Genomic DNA, 20,061 nt, shown 5'->3' with positions numbered 1-20,061 from the left:
CATGTCCGTCTCCTCAGGCACAGTTTTCCTAGACTGAGTCTGGTAGGAGGGGAATAGAGGGGAGGAGCCAGCACACACATGCACAAACTAAAAGTTTTAAAGTGCCAGGCTCCAGTGGACCCGATCTATACCCCATGGTACTAAAGTGCAAGACCACAGTCTCCACTACGGACTATGAGAAAAGGAATTACCGGTAGGTATTAAATTCCTATTTTTAGCCCTAGAGGTTCTGGTAATAAGGTGACCCCTAAGTACTGCTTTGTGAACTTCCCATAGCATTATACTGTAGGCGAAGTATCAAACAGGACCTTCAAAGTAAAGTATTCCCAGGAGGTCCTATATAAATTTATTAGCTGTATTAGTATGTAGTTAAGTTTCAATGCTGAGATTTGGGGGCAAGAAGCTCATTAAGAAAGAGTAGCTAAAACTGGAGCGTGTGCTGACCAAACTATTGGATATACTAGTACCTCAATTAATTTCAAAGTTAGATTGTGGCTGGGCAGAATTATGTAAATTCTTGAATACTGTAAATATCATGAACAGCAGAATAAAAGGTATATTCCTTGGTCAACCGATGGGGAGCTAATACCAGGAATAGTAGTGCTGTATGGAGGGGACAGGGCTATAAGTACTTTTTCTGCATTCATGGTTCATTGCATATGACTACTATTTTTGTTCTGTGTGTTGAAGTTTATCCACTATAATGGTTACTATTCAGTATGTATGAACAACTGGACAGTACCACTATTGGTACTTTTCAATATCACCATAAGTGTATGTGCAACACGGGGTACAGAAGTATGCTATCCTAATAAATTATAGGCTAGAGATAATCAGAGTGTAGAAAAATCTAACAAGAATTAACACTGTTGAAAAATTATGTTTGCTGACTCCAATCTCACCTTTATTTCAATTATAAAGACTTTATGTCGAATGCATAATTAATCCTGTAAGAACATTTCGGAAGTCATTCATTCGGCCAGGTTCAAATCTTGTAAAGTGCAATATTACAATAATTAAAAAGTGTAATGAGAAAGGGGAATTATGTCATACAAATCCGGATCTTGGGATTTAAGTGTTCTGTAATCTGCGCCATATCATTTGTTCATAAAATCACCATGTTCAGAGACAGCTGGTAATGCTCGGGAGGGACAGAACAGTTTTTGACTCCTGTTAAATTAGTTAGACCTCAAGGTGATATGGCTCATGAAGACATCCTACAGCCAGTGATGAACAACCTGCAGCCAGGGATGAACTTCAGCACTGAAGGAAACCAAGTGGGAAAGGTCCTTATGCCACGGATTGGTTATACCATACTTGCAATCATAATGGCAATATTTTGTGCCGCTTCTCTAGTCCTCAACATCACTGTCATCATGGTGACAATTAGGTATCGTCAGTTAAGACATCCCATCAACTACTCTTTAGTTAACCTCGCAATCGCTGATCTAGGAGTGACTATCCTGGGAAGTCTCCTGACTGTTGAAACCAATGCTGTTGGCTACTTTAACCTTGGAAGGGTAGGTTGTGTCATTGAAGGATTTGCTGTGGCATTTTTTGGTAAGTTCTTCTTATAACAAGAAAAATTTAAATATTGAATATAATATATGATACGCTGAAATGTATTTAACCATTTTAAGCAAAATCAACAATTTGGATTATAGTTATCATTTTGTTGTAATGTTGCATCATGGGCCTGATTCAGATTTGTAAATAAAACAAAATAGCTAGTAAAATTGCTTTAGGTATTCTGAATAAAGAAGGTCAAAGAATAACAGAATGTTTTTGAGAAATTTTTCCATATGTGGATTGTAAAAAAATACAGATAACAATATTGCAACATATGAACAACTGTCAAAATGTTTTTAAACAAATTTATTTGTGTTGGAACCAGAAGACAAGATTTGGAAAATACTTAGAAAATAAAAAAAAAATTGCAGTCTCACAAATATTTCAGTGAGCCAACTATAGGAGATTCGGTCTCCTCTAGTGAACCACTTCATAGACAGCAGATGCTTAGAAAAGCAGACTAAATTAAATTCTTAATATTCAAATGATCATAATTAAATCTAACTAAAAAATATGAAACACAAAAATGTTTTTCTAAAATACATTTTAGTTGTACTACTGTAACTGTATAATAAATGTATCTTAAACAATACCTTTAATTATACAAATAGAATCTCGATGTATAATTCTTGAAATCATTGCATTTCCAAAAACGGATCAGTTTCTGAGAGACCACAAAACAGATAAAATCCTGGTTACTAAAACAATATGAAATAGAGAGAGAAAAGTATTTAAAGTATTTGGGGTACATTTCTTTCTTAAAAAAGTGTCAAAGCCACCAAACAGATTCTAGTTCATCTAGTACACTGTTAAACATAATAGTTAGAATCTGATTGGCTTCTATGGGCAACACTTTTATAACACATCCGGAGTTGGCAGGGTATGTCTAAGTGGTTGAGAGAGGTATCACAGGTGTTGGGTGGTTTTGTGATAGACCTTTCCCTTGAAGTGTTGTTTCCTGTACCTTGTCTCATAGTAACATGCTCAGAGAGGTAGGAAAGATTGATACAAATCAGGAGTGAGTCAGCAATTCCAACAGGAAGACTTTTTATTTATATGCAATGAACTCTGGGTTTGGGATGATTGGCTAATTAAAAGACGTTGCTTTGGTTGTAACAATTGTCTTCACCAGTAAATATCATTGGAGCTCTTATTAAAGTCTGCTGTGCCACAGCGTGTCAATGGGGAAATGGGCACACAGTTACAGGGTGGATCCTGGGTTGGAAAATGTCAATGCTACTCAGTTCTTTATTGCAAAGAGGATGTAACTAGCAAATAAATTACAATGTCTCCATACAACAACACTTATGTTACAATAAGGGGGCTTTTGCATGGAACAAACTCAGTCTCTTTCAGTTGCAGGGCTTGATTAACTCTTGCATAATTAGCTCAGTCCTTCCAGCAATAACTATCTACCGTATCTGTGTTGCACAGTCCTTTAGCATCAATATGTCTCTTCTCCTTGTATTTAAACTCAGCCCTTGAAAAGAATTTCTCTTCAACTTGTAATAAACTCAGTCCTTGTTTTAGCTCTCTTTCTCTGGGTCTTAACTGGAACAATACAGTGCTGGCTGCACCCTTCTTAAACACTGGTTGGTCTGTAACACAGGTGGTGGAGGCTGAAGGCACAGTTGCCTGTGGCTGGCTGTCAGTTTCCAACAGTACTCACTCAGACCCAGGGAATGGAGTTTCAGGCTAGTTGCTCTTGCTGTAATGGCTCCTCACCCTCCCTCAAGATGGCCGCGGCATCTGTGCCTCTCAATAGGCCTGGCGTTGTCTGGTCCTCCGACCGCAGCATCTCAATACCCATGCTCCAGCAACACTCCGCTCCTCTTCCTTAGCAGCACTGCTCACAATGCCCAGTGTCCTGCGGCTGTCTCCAACCCACAGCTTCCACTCTGCTTCACGTTCTTCCATCTGCCAGCACACACCACGCCTCCACCTTCTTTTTCCCAGCACTCTCTGCTTCTCCCATCAGCCTCTCACCAATCAGCTATCCCTCCTGAGGCCATGTGACCAGACCATAGGACTGCAGTTAACTCCTTCTGTCCCAGCATTTCTCCTGCTGCAGAGCTGCAGCAAATGTTCTTAAAGGGAACACACACCAAGTTCCGGGATGCCACACTTCAATATTTCCTTTCTAGAAGGTTTAGTAAGTCTATCTCTATTTGTCCATAAATATTTTGGTGATTTGTAAATTTAGTAGAGACATTGGCCAGTGAGACATACTGTTTATGGCTTTATTAAAGGCATGCCAAATCAGAAGATGACCCCCTACCTCTAAAAAGGAGGTGTTGCTACATCATGGTAACAAAATCCTGAGCATGATCACATAATCTCTGGGGTGTGTCTTGCACTTCTAAACAACTAAGTCGCCACCAATAAACCCACACTCCTGTGGAGAATTCGCTCCATTGCCACCAGCACCAGTTCATCAGTGAGCTGTTGTGAAGAGCAATCACAGCCATAGGGAAAAGCATCCTGGCTGCTGGCAGGACAATCTAAAAATTAGGACTGTCTTGTCTATATGGGACAGTTAAAGATTCAGTCCAACATAGGGCACTTATCGTGGATTATGAGTCATCGGAGCCACAATAACACATGGGATCTGGGTAGGACTTGCAGCAGCCACCTTGCACGACTCCATGGGTCACGCAGCCAGCTGATGGTGTTGCAGTTCAGTTCAGTAATGCTGCAGGAGGTGTGACGCTGTCTGCTGCATTACCATATTTCTATGTAAGCAGCAGCAATATCACCTCCAACCACATATGAATGAGGGCCACTTAGCCATACTTGCCTACTTTTGAAAACTAGTTTCAGGGAGATTGCAGGTGGTAGCAGAACACCCAAAAGGCGTGTCTAGCTCCACCTGTGGGCATATATATTGCCACTCAGGGGTGTGGCCTGCAGCTGAGCTGCTGGATACAGTATCTGTGTGGTTCGCAGTACAAGGAGTACCAGCATATGGAAGGTTTGTGGGCAATGTGAGATCACTTAATTTAATTTAAAAATCAACTTGGTCACATTTGCTCCCGCCTGTATCTACCCTGGTAACTTATACACAACAAATGAGAACTTGCATATCCAACTGCACAAATAACATTTATTCCTTTAAAGTGAAGCCACTGTGAGATTGGCTTCCTTTTACACTAACCCAAGACCTAAATGCTGACTGGAGAATGGGAAGAAACTGGGTGCTGAGTGTCACAGGAATTACCTGCAAAAGCAATGCACTGGGGCCCCTACCCATCCTCCAGCGATAGGGGTGGGGGGTGCTATCAGTGGAAGCTTTGATGTCCCGTGGGCGATAGGGGGTGTTCTATATTCCGCTCAGCATGTAAGACCTGGAGCAGTATTTTCTGATTTACTCCTTTACTGCACAGATGGTGGAAGATGGGGCAGGAGGGAGAACACTAAACTGTAGGATGGGGCATTGGGCTGAATGAAGGGGACCCGGTACATGACTTCCAGTATGGAAGGGGGTATTTAATATGCAAGGGAGGGGTTGATAGTGGAGTGGGCTTAATAGTCATAATTTTCTGGTGGGAGGGCAGCTTGTTTGGCTGCAGATATCTCCAGTTCCTGGAAATATATTTCTTAGCTTCAAATGGGTAAACAACTAGACAGTTCCACCTTTCAGGAGATACTGGGGACTTAGGATTCAGAGTTCAGGAGCCAGAGCAATCCCCCGATAAAAATATAAAACTGCATACCAGGCGTGTGGAGCTGGAGAAGGGACCAGCTGCTGGAAGGCTGATATCTCTGGTTCTGGGCATAGTAGAAACAAGCTGCCAGTGTCCACCATAAGGGGAGAGTCCCAGCTTTTGGAGTATACTTTCAGAAAAACTCTCAGTCAGACAGAACCTGAGATATCTGGCTGAGAAGAGCAATTGACAGGCTCAGATGGGGACCACTGCTTTGAAATCGTATATCTCCGGTTCCCCAGGGCCGATTTTCAAAAATCTGGTACCCCTGGAAAAAGGGGACCCTCAGTTATCAGCCTATTTCCCTTGGCCAATTGCCCACCGAGCCCATACTAAAAGACGGGCCTGCCTGCCACCAGATAGAGCACTCACTGACAGCCATGGATGGCTGTCAATGAGTGCACTTTCAGAGTGCAGTTAATGTCTGTGACACCCAGCACCCAGTTTCTTCCCTTTCTTCTGCCCAACCCAGACACCATGGTCACCTTGAGCAGTCTAGATTATTCAATTCCCTTACGTTTTAACAAGCGTCTGTAGGGGGAGTAGATATCCACCACTGCCACCTCTGCTGCTGACACTGCCGCCGCCGCCGCCACCACTAAGCACACTAGCCTCCACTCAGACTGCCTCTATGAGGGGTCTATTCATGAAGCAGTGAAAAGAGTGGAGAAGTGAGCCTGTGGAGAAGTTGCCCCTGGCAACCAATCAGCTGCTCCATACAATTGTATAGTATGCAAACTGTAAATGCTCACTTCTCCACACTTTTCACTGCTTCATGAATAGACCCCTCAGTATGCACTGCGAGACGGCACCGGCTACCCACAATTCATGCAGGCCCTGGCATTTCCAGACTCGCGGCATTTCCATTCAGTGAAAGCCGGTCTGAGGTGGGAGTGCAGTGGGGTGCTGTAGTGTAGGCAGAGACCTAAGTGGCTCAAGAGACAATATAGGGACAAAGCATAGATTATTATTCTAGAAGACAGAATGGGGTGGTGGATCTCCAAGAATCGATGATGCATGAAGTGGCAACCCTACTACCCCCGTACTTACCAGCTGCTGTCGAGCCAAGACTACAGACATGTCATGGTCTGACGTGTCTGGTGTAGGGCAGCCAGCAACATCAGTATCCAATGCCCACCCCCTTCTCTCTCTGCCTGGTGACTGCTCCCTCTCCTGGGACCAGTCACCCAAATGCTGATGTATACAAGTCCATTCTCCCCGGGACCCTGCCCTCTTCTTGCTAAGGTCCCACCCCTTCCTACACCCCTGAGACTACAGAACCTCCTTCAAGCAAAGATCAGTGCCTAAGGATGTTTTAGTGTTAGGGGATTGTGGTACAAATTAATATTATCTGGGGGCAGAAGTGGGCTGGCTCAGGTTATAGGGTGTCATTTGTTTCTCGGACTGGCAGAAGGTTGCTGTTTTGGGCCGCACTGCTGCAGGCACAGCGCGCATTCGCAAACATTGTGGTTGGGAGACATGCAGAGTGTGCTTCCGGTCGCTCTGATAAGACATAGACACTGCAACGTGGCCATGGGGTGCGGAGCTTTGGATGCAGGGCTATCTGGATCACAGGCACATCAAGTTGCTTACTGCAGCTACGAGACAGAGATGGGGAGAAAGATGGGGAGAGACGGGAAGAGAGAGAGACGGTGTTATGATTCCAGTACTCCTGACCGGAGGAGATCTTATGACAATGGCCAGAGTACTGGAAGGGAATGCTGGTTACGGGAGCAGGAAAGACTAGTTGCCCCTGGCGCCCTAACTCTATTGTCTCACCCGTGCTATCAGAAATCCCTTGCGAGACTATGGTTTCTTGAGCCCCTGGCAGCCACGTTTGAAAGGCGGATTATGTCTGCCCAACTCCGGTGCCCCCCGGTCTTAGTGAGAGACAAAGGGAAATCCGAGGCAGGATGATGACAAGAGGACCTCTGACTAACAACAGGCCAAGGGCAACAAGCTAACTAACCAAACCTGAAGTATGTGCGGAAAAACCGCCAGGTAAAAGGACAACCAAAATCCACTAGTCCATTACTCCTACCCAGCACCGCTGGATACCAGAGTGGATCTGTGGGAGCGGAATCCTCCGCAAAATGCTCCGAAACACAAATAATAAGTAATAAATAATAAAGCGGCCAAGCCGCAACACACGGCAACGCCGCGACTCACGAACACCACTGGATGTTTAAACGGTGCTCAGTCAGGACTCCAGGAACAAGATGACGACTTCCGAGTGCAGGACAACTGAGGACAGGAACGACCGGATACAGCAAGACTGGAAACACTCTCAGCAAACAGATACAGCATGCAGGAAGCTATTACCGGCGTCTGTGTGAGGCACTGCAAGAGCATATAAACTGAAGCCCTCCAATCAACTGCTGACAGGGGTAATTGCGTGAATGCCGTGCAGCTGCCTTGCTGCACGGCCAGGAAACAGGTGCCCTTACTTAATTTAAATGGACCCAGCAACGGGGAACGCGGTCCGCCAGTGGCGTCCCCGTTGCTAGGGTCCGTGCGGCTCCGTGCGCCCGGCGTCTAGCGTTGCCAGGGAGCCGGCGGCTGTATTCGTACGGCGTCCCTGGTTGCTAGGCGCCGGGCCGCACCGATGAGCGGACCCCGGTGCCTAACAGTACCCCCTCTTGAGGAGGGGCCAAGGAACCCCTAAAGCCAGGTTTCCGAGGAAATTCCCGAAAAAATGCCCTCTTGAGCCTCGGGGCATGGAGATCCTTATCCAGGACCCAAGACCTTTCCTCTGGACCATAGCCTCTCCAGTGCACCAGAAAATAAAGCCGACCCCGGGACAATTTGGAATCGAGAACCTTCTCCACCAAGAACTCCTGTTGTCCCTGTACATCTACTGGTGATTTCCCCTGAGAGATCTTCCGAGGAAATCTACTGGAAGAAACGTATGGTTTCAACAGGGAGCAATGGAATGTATTTCCGATCCGGAGTGCTCTTGGTAAACGTAACCGGAAAGCAACTGGGTTGATTTTTTTAATAATATGAAATGGTCCAATAAATTTGGGGCCCAATCTAGCTGAGGATTGTCGAAGTCTAATGTTACGAGTCGACAACCATACCCTATCTCCCACCTTAAAAGTGCAAGGACGTCGGAGCCTGTCAGAAAATTTTTTCTCTCGAAAGGCCGCTTTTCTGAGAGCAAGGTGCACTTTTTTCCAAATGACTCTGAGATGAGAGGTTAAGGTTAGCGAGGAAACTGAAGAATGTTGAAAAAAAGAATTAGCTCTGGGGTGAAAACCAAAAACTGAAAAGAATGGAGACACATTAGTGGAGGAATGACAATAATTATTGTAAGCAAACTCCGCCAAAGGAAGAAACTCGGACCAATCATTCTGGAGTTTGGCTGAGTACAAATGCAAATACTGTTTTAATGATTGATTAACTCGCTCGGTTTGCCCGTTGGATTGGGGATGGTAGCCGGATGTTAAAGACAATTTCATCTTTAATGAAGCACAAAAAGACTTCCAGAATTGTGCAATGAATTGTGGACCCCGATCAGAAACAATATCAGTGGGCAACCCATGAAGTCTGAAAACATGGCGGAGAAACAAAACAGCCAATCCCTGGGCAGATGGCAGTCGGGGAAGAGCAATGAAATGAGCCATCTTGCTAAAACGGTCCACTACCACCCATATGACTCGGAATCCGGCTGACAGAGGGAGGTCTACCACAAAATCCATGGAAATATGAGACCATGGCCTGAGAGGAACATTTAAGGGCATAAGTTGCCCGATAGGCAAGGAACGGGGAACCTTATACTGTGCACAGACCTGACAAGAAAAAACAAACTCCTTAATGTCTTTAGAAAGACCAGGCCACCATACTGAGCGGGAGACTAATTCCAAAGTCTTAGAGATCCCCGGATGCCCGGCAACTTTGCTATCATGAAACTCAGTCAAAACAGTAGCTCTCAAAAACTCAGGGACGTAAAGACGACCAGCAGGAGTATTTCCAGGAGCTTGATGTTGAAGCTGCTTTAACTGGGTAAATAAATCTTGTGTGAGGCCTGCCCAAATGACTGAAGACGGAAGTATGGGAGTAACAGGACTGTTATTATGAACTGGAAGAAAACTGCGTGACAGGGCATCCGCCTTGGTATTCTTGGAACCTGGCCTAAAAGTGATAATAAACTTGAAACGAGTAAAAAATAAAGCCCAACGAGCCTGCCGGGCATTCAGCCGCTTAGCTGATTCGATGTACTGAAGATTTTTGTGGTCAGTCAATACTGAAATGGTATGTGTTGCTCCCTCAAGCCAATGCCTCCACTCCTCAAAAGCCCATTTAATAGCCAGTAACTCCCGGTTACCAACATCGTAGTTGGATTCAGCGGATGAGAATTTCCTGGACATAAAGGCACAAGGATGTAGTTCCAGAGACTCCGGATCCTTTTGAGATAGGATAGCCCCCACTCCAACCTCCGAGGCATCAACCTCAACAACGAAGGGCAATTCTGGGTTGGGATGTCTGGGGACTGGAGCTGAGACAAAAGCTTGTTTCAAGGCCTGAAAGGATAACTCAGCTTCACGTGACCAGTTGGTAGGATCCGCTCCCTTCTTAGTCAGTGCCACAATGGGAGCAACCAGGTCGGAAAAAGAATGAATAAATCTTCTATAATAATTCGCAAACCCTAAAAAGCGCTGAATTGCTTTTAAATTGGTGGGTTGCGCCCAACTAAGGATGGCTTGGAGCTTCTTAGGTTCCATGCAGAATCCCCGAGGGGAAATAATGTACCCTAAAAAGGATACCTCCGTGACATGAAACTCACACTTCTCCAGCTTGGCATATAGATGATTTTCACGTAATTTTTGAAGAACCTGACGCACCTGGGTAACATGTTGTTCAATTGAGTCAGAATAAATCAGGATGTCGTCTAAGTAAACGACCACGAATCTTCCTAGGAAGTCACGGAGCACATCATTAATGAGATACTGGAAAACTGCCGGAGCGTTAGACAAGCCGAACGGCATCACCAGATACTCGTAGTGACCCGACTGAGTACTGAAAGCCGTCTTCCACTCATCTCCAGACTTGATTCGGATGAGGTTATACGCTCCCGTTAGGTCAATTTTAGAAAAAATCACAGCCGAACGCAGCTGATCAAAGAGGACAGAAATCAGCGGCAGAGGATAAGTATTTTTAACTGAGATCTTATTCAGGGCTCTAAAGTCAATGCAAGGTCTGAGTGATCCATCTTTTTTCTCCACAAAGAAGAAGCCTGCACTTAAAGGGGATTTAGATGGCCTGATAAATCCTTTCCCTAGGCTCTCCTTAACATACTCATTCATGGCCGCAGTTTCTGGCCCGGATAAAGCATATAACCTTCCCTTTGGCAATGTGGCACCAGGAATTAGCTCAATAGCACAATCATAAGGCCGATGGGGAGGCTGAATGTCCGCATTGCCCTTGGAAAACACATCAACAAAGTCCTGGTATTCCACGGGAATGAGTTCGGGAATGGCAGCTGCTATTCTGACGGGAAACGTAATACATTCCTTATTACAGATGGTACCCCATTGTGAAATCTCCCCCGACCGCCAATCAATGGTGGGATTATGAAAGGCCAGCCAAGGGTGACCCAGAACCACTGGAACTGCTGGGCAATGGGTAAGGAAGAACTCGATCTTTTCGGAATGAAGAGCTCCTACCGTAAGTAGTACAGGGGGTGTACAGAGGGAAATAACCCCATTGGACAAAGGACTCCCATCTAAACCATGCATGGTGATACACCTACCCAAGGCTAACTGAGGAATGCCTAAGGCCTTGGCCCAAGTTAAGTCCATAAAGTTCCCTGCAGCTCCACTGTCAACAAAAGCCGACACTGAAGAACTGAGGCTGCCAAAGGAAACTTTAGCTGGGACTAAAAGGGAGTTATTCGAGGAGATAAGCTGCAGACCAAAGTGAACCCCCTCACAATTCACTTGGTCGAGGCGTTTCCCGACTTGTTCGGACAATTACGGGCAAAATGTCCCTTACCCCCACAGTACAAACAAAGACCAGAGTTTTGCCTTCTGGCTCTTTCTTCTGGAGACAGCCGGGAGAGACCCATCTGCATGGGCTCCTCTACGTCCTCAGGAATGGAATATACACATGGAGTAGACCTGACAGGTGCTCCTTTTTCAGCCCTCCGCTCTCTGAGACGATGATCAATCTTAATAGAAAGCTCCATGAGTTTATCGAGAGTCTCAGGAGCGGGATACTGAAGGAGACTGTCTTTTATAGACTCTGATAAGCCGAGGCGAAACTGACTGCGCAGGGCTGGGTCATTCCAGCCACAGTCGTTCGACCAACGGCGAAACTCTGTACAATAAACCTCTGCAGGATTTCTACCCTGTCTGAGAGCGCGCAACTGACTCTCAGCGGATGCCTCTCTATCAGGGTCATCATACAAAAGCCCTAAAGACCCAAAAAAAGCGTCTACTGACAACAACGCCGGATCCTCTGCTTTTAAACCAAATGCCCAGGTCTGAGGATCCCCCTGGAGCAAAGAAATAATAATCCCGACCCGCTGAGATTCAGTACCTGAGGAGATCGGTCTTAAATGAAAATAAAGTTTACAGGATTCTTTCAAATTAAAAAAATCTTTCCTATCACCAGAAAAACGGTCAGGCAAGTGCATTTTTGGTTCAGGGACTACCCTCGGGGAAGTTCGTAAAAGATCTTCCTGCGACTTCACCCGAAGGGAAAGATCCTGAACCATCTGAGTAAGTTCTTGAATCTGGCTGACTAGGAGCTGACCAGGATTTGGCCCTAAACCTGTGGGATTCATGAGGCCGATAACTCTTACAAAACTGAATAAGGAAAAAATTAAACCCTGTTTAATTTTAAGTTTTGGTAAGGCCGGTAATAATGTTATGATTCCAGTACTCCTGACCGGAGGAGATCTTATGACAATGGCCAGAGTACTGGATCGGAATGCTGGTTACGGGAGCAGGAAAGACTAGTTGCCCCTGGAGCCCTAACTCTATTGTCTCACCCGTGCTATCGGAAATCCCTTGCGAGACTATGGTTTCTTGAGCCCCTGGCAGCCACGTTTGAAAGGCAGATTATGTCTGCCCAACTCCGGTGCCCCCCGGTCTTAGTGAGAGACAAAGGGAAATCCGAGGCAGGATGATGACAAGAGGACCTCTGACTAACAACAGGCCAAGGGCAACAAGCTAATTAACCAAACCTGAAGTATGTGCGGAAAAACCGCCAGGTAAAAGGACAACCAAAATCCACTAGTCCATTACTCCTACCCAGCACCGCTGGATACCAGAGTGGATCTGTGGGAGCGGAATCCTCTGCAAAATGCTCCGAAACACAAATAATAAGTAATAAATAATAAAGCGGCCAAGCCGCAACACACGGCAACGCCGCGACTCACGAACACCACTGGATGTTTAAACGGTGCTCAGTCAGGACTCCAGGAACAAGATGATGACTTCCGAGTGCAGGACAACTGAGGACAGGAACGACCGGATACAGCAAGACTGGAAACACTCTCAGCAAACAGATACAGCATGCAGGAAGCTATTACCGGCGTCTGTGTGAGGCACTGCAAGAGCATATAAACTGAAGCCCTCCAATCAACTGCTGACAGGGCTAATTGCGTGAATGCCGTGCAGCTGCCTTGCTGCACGGCCAGGAAACAGGTGCCCTTACTTAATTTAAATGGACCCAGCAACGGGGAACGCGGTCCGCCAGTGGCGTCCCCGTTGCTAGGGTCCGTGCGGCTCCGTGCGCCCGGCGTCTAGCGTTGCCAGGGAGCCGGCGGCTGTATTCGTACGGCGTCCCTGGTTGCTAGGCGCCGGGCCGCACCGACGAGCGGACCCCGGCGCCTAACAGACGGGGAGAGAGAGACAGGATCTGGGAGAGAGACAGAGACAGGGAGGGAGACAGAGATGGGGAGAGAGACAGAGACGGGGCAGAGAGAGACAGAGATGGGTCGAGAGAGACAGAGAAAGGGCGAGAGAGACAAAGACGAGGAGAGAGAGACAAGGGAGTGAGAGACAGAGATGGAGGAAGAGAGACAGGGAGTGAGACGCAGAGACTAGGAGCATGCCCTCCAACTGTACCTTTTTGGCAGGTACAGTACCTTTTTTTTTATGGTCTGTACCTGCCAAATAGGCCTTTGTGCCGATTTTTGACTCTCCAAATTTCCATTGAAAGTATAGGAAAGGGGGCATGGCTATACCCCCTTTACCCGTGGCCATGCCCCCTTTCCTATTTGTACCGGTTTTTATGTGTAAAATGTTAGAGGGTATGTAGGAGAGAGACATAGATGGGGAGAGAGAGATAGAGGGAGAGAGATGCAGAGATGGGGAGAGAGACAGGGAGAGAGACGCAGAGACTGGGAGAGAGACAGAGATGGGGAGAGAGAGAGACAGAGACGGAGGGAGATAGACAGATGGAAAGAGATGGGGAGAGAGACAGGACAGAGAGAGACAGGGAGAGAGAGAGAGAGAGAGAGAAAGAGATGGAGAGGGAGACAAAGAGAGAGAGACATGGAAAGAAGGGAGAGAGCCATGGAGGGAACGGAAAAGTTGGTTCGAGTGTGCAGTGGAACAGCATCCCAATTCCCGCTGACGCTCTTACACAATGGCAGCAGTGGCGGATTAGCAGGGTGCCAGCTGTACCCTGCGCCAGCACATTGTAGACTTTTGGGGAAGCAGGAGCAGTGTACAACGCATGTACTATGGCCGGGGGCCATGCTAAACTGTGCTCCCAGCGCTCTGATTGGTTTTTTTTATATCACTCGCACTGATCGTGGCATAAGAGGACGGGGTTTCAGGGGGCGTACCTCTATGCTCTCCTCCACTGGGGATGTCCGCTGATTCTGAACCTCTATCTGTACCAAAGCAGTGGAGGTAGAGCCTCCGGGTCCTCCTGCTATGTGCAGCACTGCCCGGGAATACCTCCTTCCTTCCGCAGCACTTGTCAGCTCTCAGCCAGCCACTGAATGGCAGTGAGTCCTTGTAAGTGTCGCTGCTCTCTACCCCTCAGGAGAGATGTTTTGTTAAGAGATAGACTGCTCATGTCCCATGCTGGCACCACGGTTCCTGGTGTGTGTTAGATACACACCGGCGTGGTGCCATGGTTCCTTGTCTCCTAAGACTTCTGTGTCTCGTGAGAGGAGGATCTTTTAGTGACCCCTTCACTGAGTCTCTAGGTCACAAAGGCGGAGCGGCAATTGATGCTGATCGGCGCTCCGCCTCTGCTTGGTAGCTTTTCTATTGAAGCAAGAAGGGCAGGGTTGGGAGACAATGGAGGAGGCAGGAGCACCCTTCAGGGCTGGAGTCTGGTGGCAACAGACTCCATTGCCTCCAAGAGTTCCGCCCCTGGCTGGGAAACAGGTGATAGGATGGGAGAAAGCAGCAAAGAGGAGCTGGGAAACAGGTGATGAGATGGGAGGAAGCAGCACACAGAACCCGGGATACAGGTGACAGGATGGGAGGGAGGCAGCACAGAGGAGCCAGGATACAAGTGACAGGATGAGGTGCATAGGGTGCCAACAAACCTTGCACTGGACCTTCGCTCTCCTATTTATATGTAGAATTATATGTTTATGGCAGGGAAATGCGGTGAGCTAAATGGCTCAGGAGGCACTGGCTAACCCCAGAGCCAGATTTACATGCAATATATGAGCCAAAGGGTACATCTGATCATTATACACAGGTGCAGCAGTATAAACTCCTGGAAATGGTGAGTTTTGATCAGAGATAGCCAGGAGAGGCACTGCCTCACCTGCCATAGACTTTTTACTCCAGAGTATGGGCTATAAAAATTATTAGAATAATGCAAAGAAGATATTTCAAACAAATTATCAGTATTTTTCATATATTTTATTCAGTCAGAACCCTGGTTTAAATGTAAGTATGACAGGAAAGGCTCTGCCTCACCTGCCTCACCCCACCGCACGTCACTGGTTTATGGTTATCAAGCTTTAGAGAGTGATACAGTGGAGAAGTCGTCTAAAGCAACCAATAAGCTTCTAGCGGTCATTTCAAAGACTGTGCAAGATAAATGACAGCAGCTGATTGGTTGCTTTGGGCAACTTCTCCCTTTATCACGCTCCAAGGCTTGATACATCGCCACCTAATAGAGCTGATGTGACAGGAAAGGGGAGAGTATTACAGCATGGGATAATATAAAACATGAGATAACAGCAGGGGATAATATACTCCTTGCTGTATAATTTAGCTTCCATACCGTATTTCAAAAAGTATAATTTCTGCTATTCCAGGGAAATCCCAGACATTCCTCCTCGCTTTTATGTGTCGTACTTCTAAAGCATCCCAAATAATAGTCATAGATTTCTCATTTGCTAAAGACAGAGATTTTTATACATTGAGAAACATATCTGCCATGAGTACAAAGTTAATAAAAAATAACCTTTAAATATATTTTCATTTTAATACTAAGGTAAGAAAAGATCATTTAAATGATTAGCTTGGTGTGGTACATATCTTTCATTTTATAAGCCATAAATTCATTTTATAAAGCCATTATCTTTCATATGAAAAGACTGCAGGATTCCTAACACTCCATCATGTGTCTTATATGCATAAGCTAGGTCTAATTTTCCCAGCCTCCGCATTCTAATGGCACCCAGGGGACTATTAGACATAAACTACAGATATAAAAAGTGAATGGTTACAAGAGGAACATTACCAGCAATAGAAAACTATATGCCAGCTAACCATCTCTATGAATCATATACTTGACATAGCCAATGCACAGTGGGGTACATCTGAGGCTCCTTTGCCTTAAATATACAGTAAATCTCTGTAATGCTTTGCTAAGTTAAGCAAAACTACCTTAGAGCTGCATTATGTATTGTTACACTTTATAAAGCACCTGCCACCATGAATTATACTGACTTGTTTCCAGAACAGCAGTACACGTTATACTAGTAATATTTGTGTGAATGTATATATATATCAGCAGTTCTTCACACGGGAGTTTCTGATTTTCACGATTGTAAATATAAATGAGTGTTAAAAATTTGGTAAATCTATAGAGATGTAAATTTGAGATGTCGTAATGTAAGTAAATATAAATCCATGCTTCTTGCCGTTACCCGAGGAGCACCCGTAGCAGATACGGTAAAAAGTGACAGGACCATTTTTGTAGTTTATTAAATTCTACACACTGGAGGTGAAACCCAAATTTTGATCCGATTGTCCATTTCGGCATTATCGTTGACACAATGCAACCCACGCATCAGTAATGATGTCATTATGTCAACCCCCTTTTCATCCCCTTAGGGGAGGTTTATTTAAATTCTAATTATGCAGTTTTCCTATTTCCCTCCTGAAGAATACCTATGTTGAATTTCAGCTTCCTAACACATCGGGAAGTAAAGTAAGAGAATTAGTGATGAGTCAGTCAGTGAGGTAGTGAGGGCTTCCACATTTTTGTAGTTTATTAAATTCTACACACTGGAGGTGCAATCCAAATGTTGATTCTGTTGTCCATTTGGGCGTTATCGTTCACACAACGCAAGTCAAGCATCGGTAATGACGTCATTATGTCAACCCCATTTTCATTCCCTTAGAGGTGGTTTATTCAAATTCTAATTACGTAGTTTTCCTATTTCCTGCCTGAAGAATATCTATGTTAAAGTACAGCTTCCTAACATATCGGTAAGAGAATCAGTGATGAGTCAGTGTGTGACTGAGTGAGTGAGCGAGGGCTTTCGGATTTATATATATAAAAATATAAAGTGTGGACCGAGTGTTAGTAGAAGGACACTACTTATCTGATATAGTCATTCTTCGGTCATACGACCAATTTGAGTGTATGAAAGAGATAAGACAAATATAACATAGCGCGTACAGTTTTCATACCATTGTTCACCATAAAATTAGTTGTATATAAAAAACCTTCTGAGGACAAGCATATCCTACAATTTAAAATCCACTGCCAGGAATATAAAAGTTTTTTTTATACAATTTTAATACAATAGATAAAAACAAATTCTAAAAATGCAAGCGTACAAGATAAAAGAAAATTCAAGACTATCTATCCATATAGAAGATCGGGTATATCTTGTCTCCCATAAATTTCCAAGAAATGGTAAAAATGCAAACGTACAAAATATACATTTTTAAAAGGCTTATCTGTCCATAAAGAGGTTCAGGTACAGCAGTCCCAATGCGTTTCGTCAGAAATTAGACTTCATCAATAGAGAGAGAGAGAGGGAGATTTATATACAGAGAGAGAGAGAGAGAGAGGAAATTATATATATATATATATATATATATATATATACACACACACACACACACAAATTAGATAAACCACTCTTGGTTAAACTCTGATATATGCATTCCTTAGTGTCGGAGAGTACGCACCACTCTATCCCCTTACTGTGTTCCCTACCCCAACATTACCCCTTCACTCTCTCTTGAGCATTACTGACACTGGTGGGAATGGTCAGAATTCAGACCAACTGTCATTATATTTCAATGTGATCACATAATTTTCATCAGCTGACGATATTATGTCACTGACTTATATTATGAACAGCTTTTGTGATGTCTGGGTATAAAAGTTATTGCTTGTTGCAGAACATTCAGTTATGAGCTGTGAGCTGTATACAGAGATATAGCTAGGTCCCATTGTGCCCGGAGCAAGGGTATGTTTTGGCGCCCCCTCCCCGGTGTACTGAATTGGGTACCTGGCCAACATGTGGTGGCATGTTACATTTGAAAAGAAAAATATTTCAAAATCCTTAATTTTAAGAACAGGGACAGTTCTAGACCTCGTGGAGCATAGGGTGAAAGTTTCTTTTGGGTGCTCACCATGTTTAAAATATGTGCAGTGCGCGCCAAAGGAGGGCAACAAAAATATAGAGGTGTGGCTTCATGGGGAAAGGGTGTGGCCACAGAATAGTACCAATTCACATTATACCGCACAGTAGTGTTCGTTATTCACATTACACCACACAGAAGTACCTCTTATGCATGTTACGCCATACAGTAGAGCTGCTTATACATTTTACGCCACACAGTAGAGCTGCTTATACATGTTATGCTACAGTGAAGGTGCTTATACATGTTACACCATAGTAGAGCTGCTTATACACGTAACACTGCAGTAGAGCCGCTAATACACATTATGCCACAGTATAGCCCCTCATACATGTTACACCATGGTAGAGCCTGTTATACATGTTATGCCATGGTAGAGCCTCTTATAAACGTTACACCACACTAGAGCCGCTATGGAAGTAGCTGTATTAACTATTTACTTGTTTAATTAAAATAAATTAAAAACATTATGTATGCCCCGACTGACCTTACCTCACAACCCACCAATCCCTTAATGAAAATAATGCCTGAAATGTGACCTCCTACAGACCTGATAACCCCCAATCTCTTACTGAAAACAATGCCCCAAAACTGACCCCCCCCCCCAGATCTGAACATCTCGCAATGTGTTAAAGAAAATAATCCCCCCAAATGTGACCCCCCCACAAACCTGAACCCTCCCCCCAAACTCAAGATATCAAGTTCAGTGTAACAAATTATGTGAAAATATTGCTAAATTGATCTTAAATTAATAGAAAGTTGTTATGTTAGCTGGACAGTCCAGCAAACCATAATGGGATAAAGATTGGTCATCTACTATTTGAGTCACATTCTTATAGAATCGTATCTGCTGCTACAGGAAGAACATACACATATGTATTTTAATTTTTCTGTTCAGAGGAAGGATAAAATTAATGCTTGTAAAGAGGTAGTCTCATGCAGTGGGGTAAAATTTATGAAAACTTGCAAAAACCGTCCGATTTTAACTATCATTTTCCTGACACTCTATATAAAATAATAGCAAATGTGATGGCTCTGCCTCATCAGCTCCGTAAATAATTCTCCAAGTATCAAGTCACCTCTTTGAAGCAGGGGCCAACGCGTTGGGAGAACACTTAAATGAAACTACCACACAGGATATGTCTCAAAAGTATTCTGATTTATTTTGGTCTGCAAGCCTTTTTATACATACATTTCACATTCAGCCATAGTTGGCCAGCCCACATCTCTTCCCCAAAAGGAGGGGTTACAGTCTAAACATTGGTTCAGCGTAAGCTACGTCCCTTCCATTTTGTAACATTCAATACATAATTTCCCGTAAATGTATAGCATAATAACGTCATACATCCCTAGCTCCACTACGCCCTGGCAACATCCTTTCACATCCGCCTATCTATTGTTCTCAATTTCCTCTGAGAACTACATTTAGATGCATTTCTGTTTCTCATGAGAGAACAGGACGCTAGCTACTTCCCTTTCAAACAATGGTGTGCGTGACTAACTTATAGTTCCAATATTCTATATATCAGTCTGAAATATGTCCAAACCTTGCCTAAACACAGCTTTTCATATATTAAAGCATTTGATTATTATAACCCAATATAGTGGCTAATTATTAACGCTATCATTTTCCCTCCTTTTTTATAATAAACAAATATTACAACCGTATCTGGCATTTTCCTACCAAGTCTATGCAATAACAGTCTACTCTAATGATACAGTGGCTACCCATCTCCTACAGGTAGGAAGCTACACCCTATCTGCAACAGGATTGATGTCTTTTTCTTGGTCTTGGTTGGTAGACCGTTGACTCATATCCATTAGGGCAGACTGTTGTTGGACTTTCTTTGCCAGACTCTTCTGCAATGTCTTATATCTGGAAGATTCAAAGGCTTTCCTTATTCGTTTCTGACAGACTGAAAAACAACAAAGCAGTATCTTAAAACACAAATATAATATAATTGCAATTCCAA

General features: G+C 44.4%; 1 protein-coding gene across 1 annotated transcript in view; it reads left to right on the top strand.

Moving 5' to 3' along the window:
• Window positions 1-1,199: 1,199 nt before the first annotated feature.
• The window catches only part of LOC134958831 (parapinopsin-like), a 106,373-nt gene continuing 87,511 nt past the window's right edge, over window positions 1,200-20,061 (top strand). The window contains exon 1 of the mRNA XM_063941545.1: window positions 1,200-1,560. Coding sequence (XP_063797615.1) covers window positions 1,200-1,560 — 361 coding nt within the window. The remainder of the gene's footprint in view (window positions 1,561-20,061) is intronic.

Source organism: Pseudophryne corroboree, chromosome 9 (genome assembly GCF_028390025.1).
Source record: "Pseudophryne corroboree isolate aPseCor3 chromosome 9, aPseCor3.hap2, whole genome shotgun sequence".
NCBI lineage: Eukaryota > Metazoa > Chordata > Amphibia > Anura > Myobatrachidae > Pseudophryne > Pseudophryne corroboree.
The sequence above is the reverse complement of the archived record's forward strand: the minus strand, read 5'-3'. Positions and strand labels throughout refer to the sequence as shown.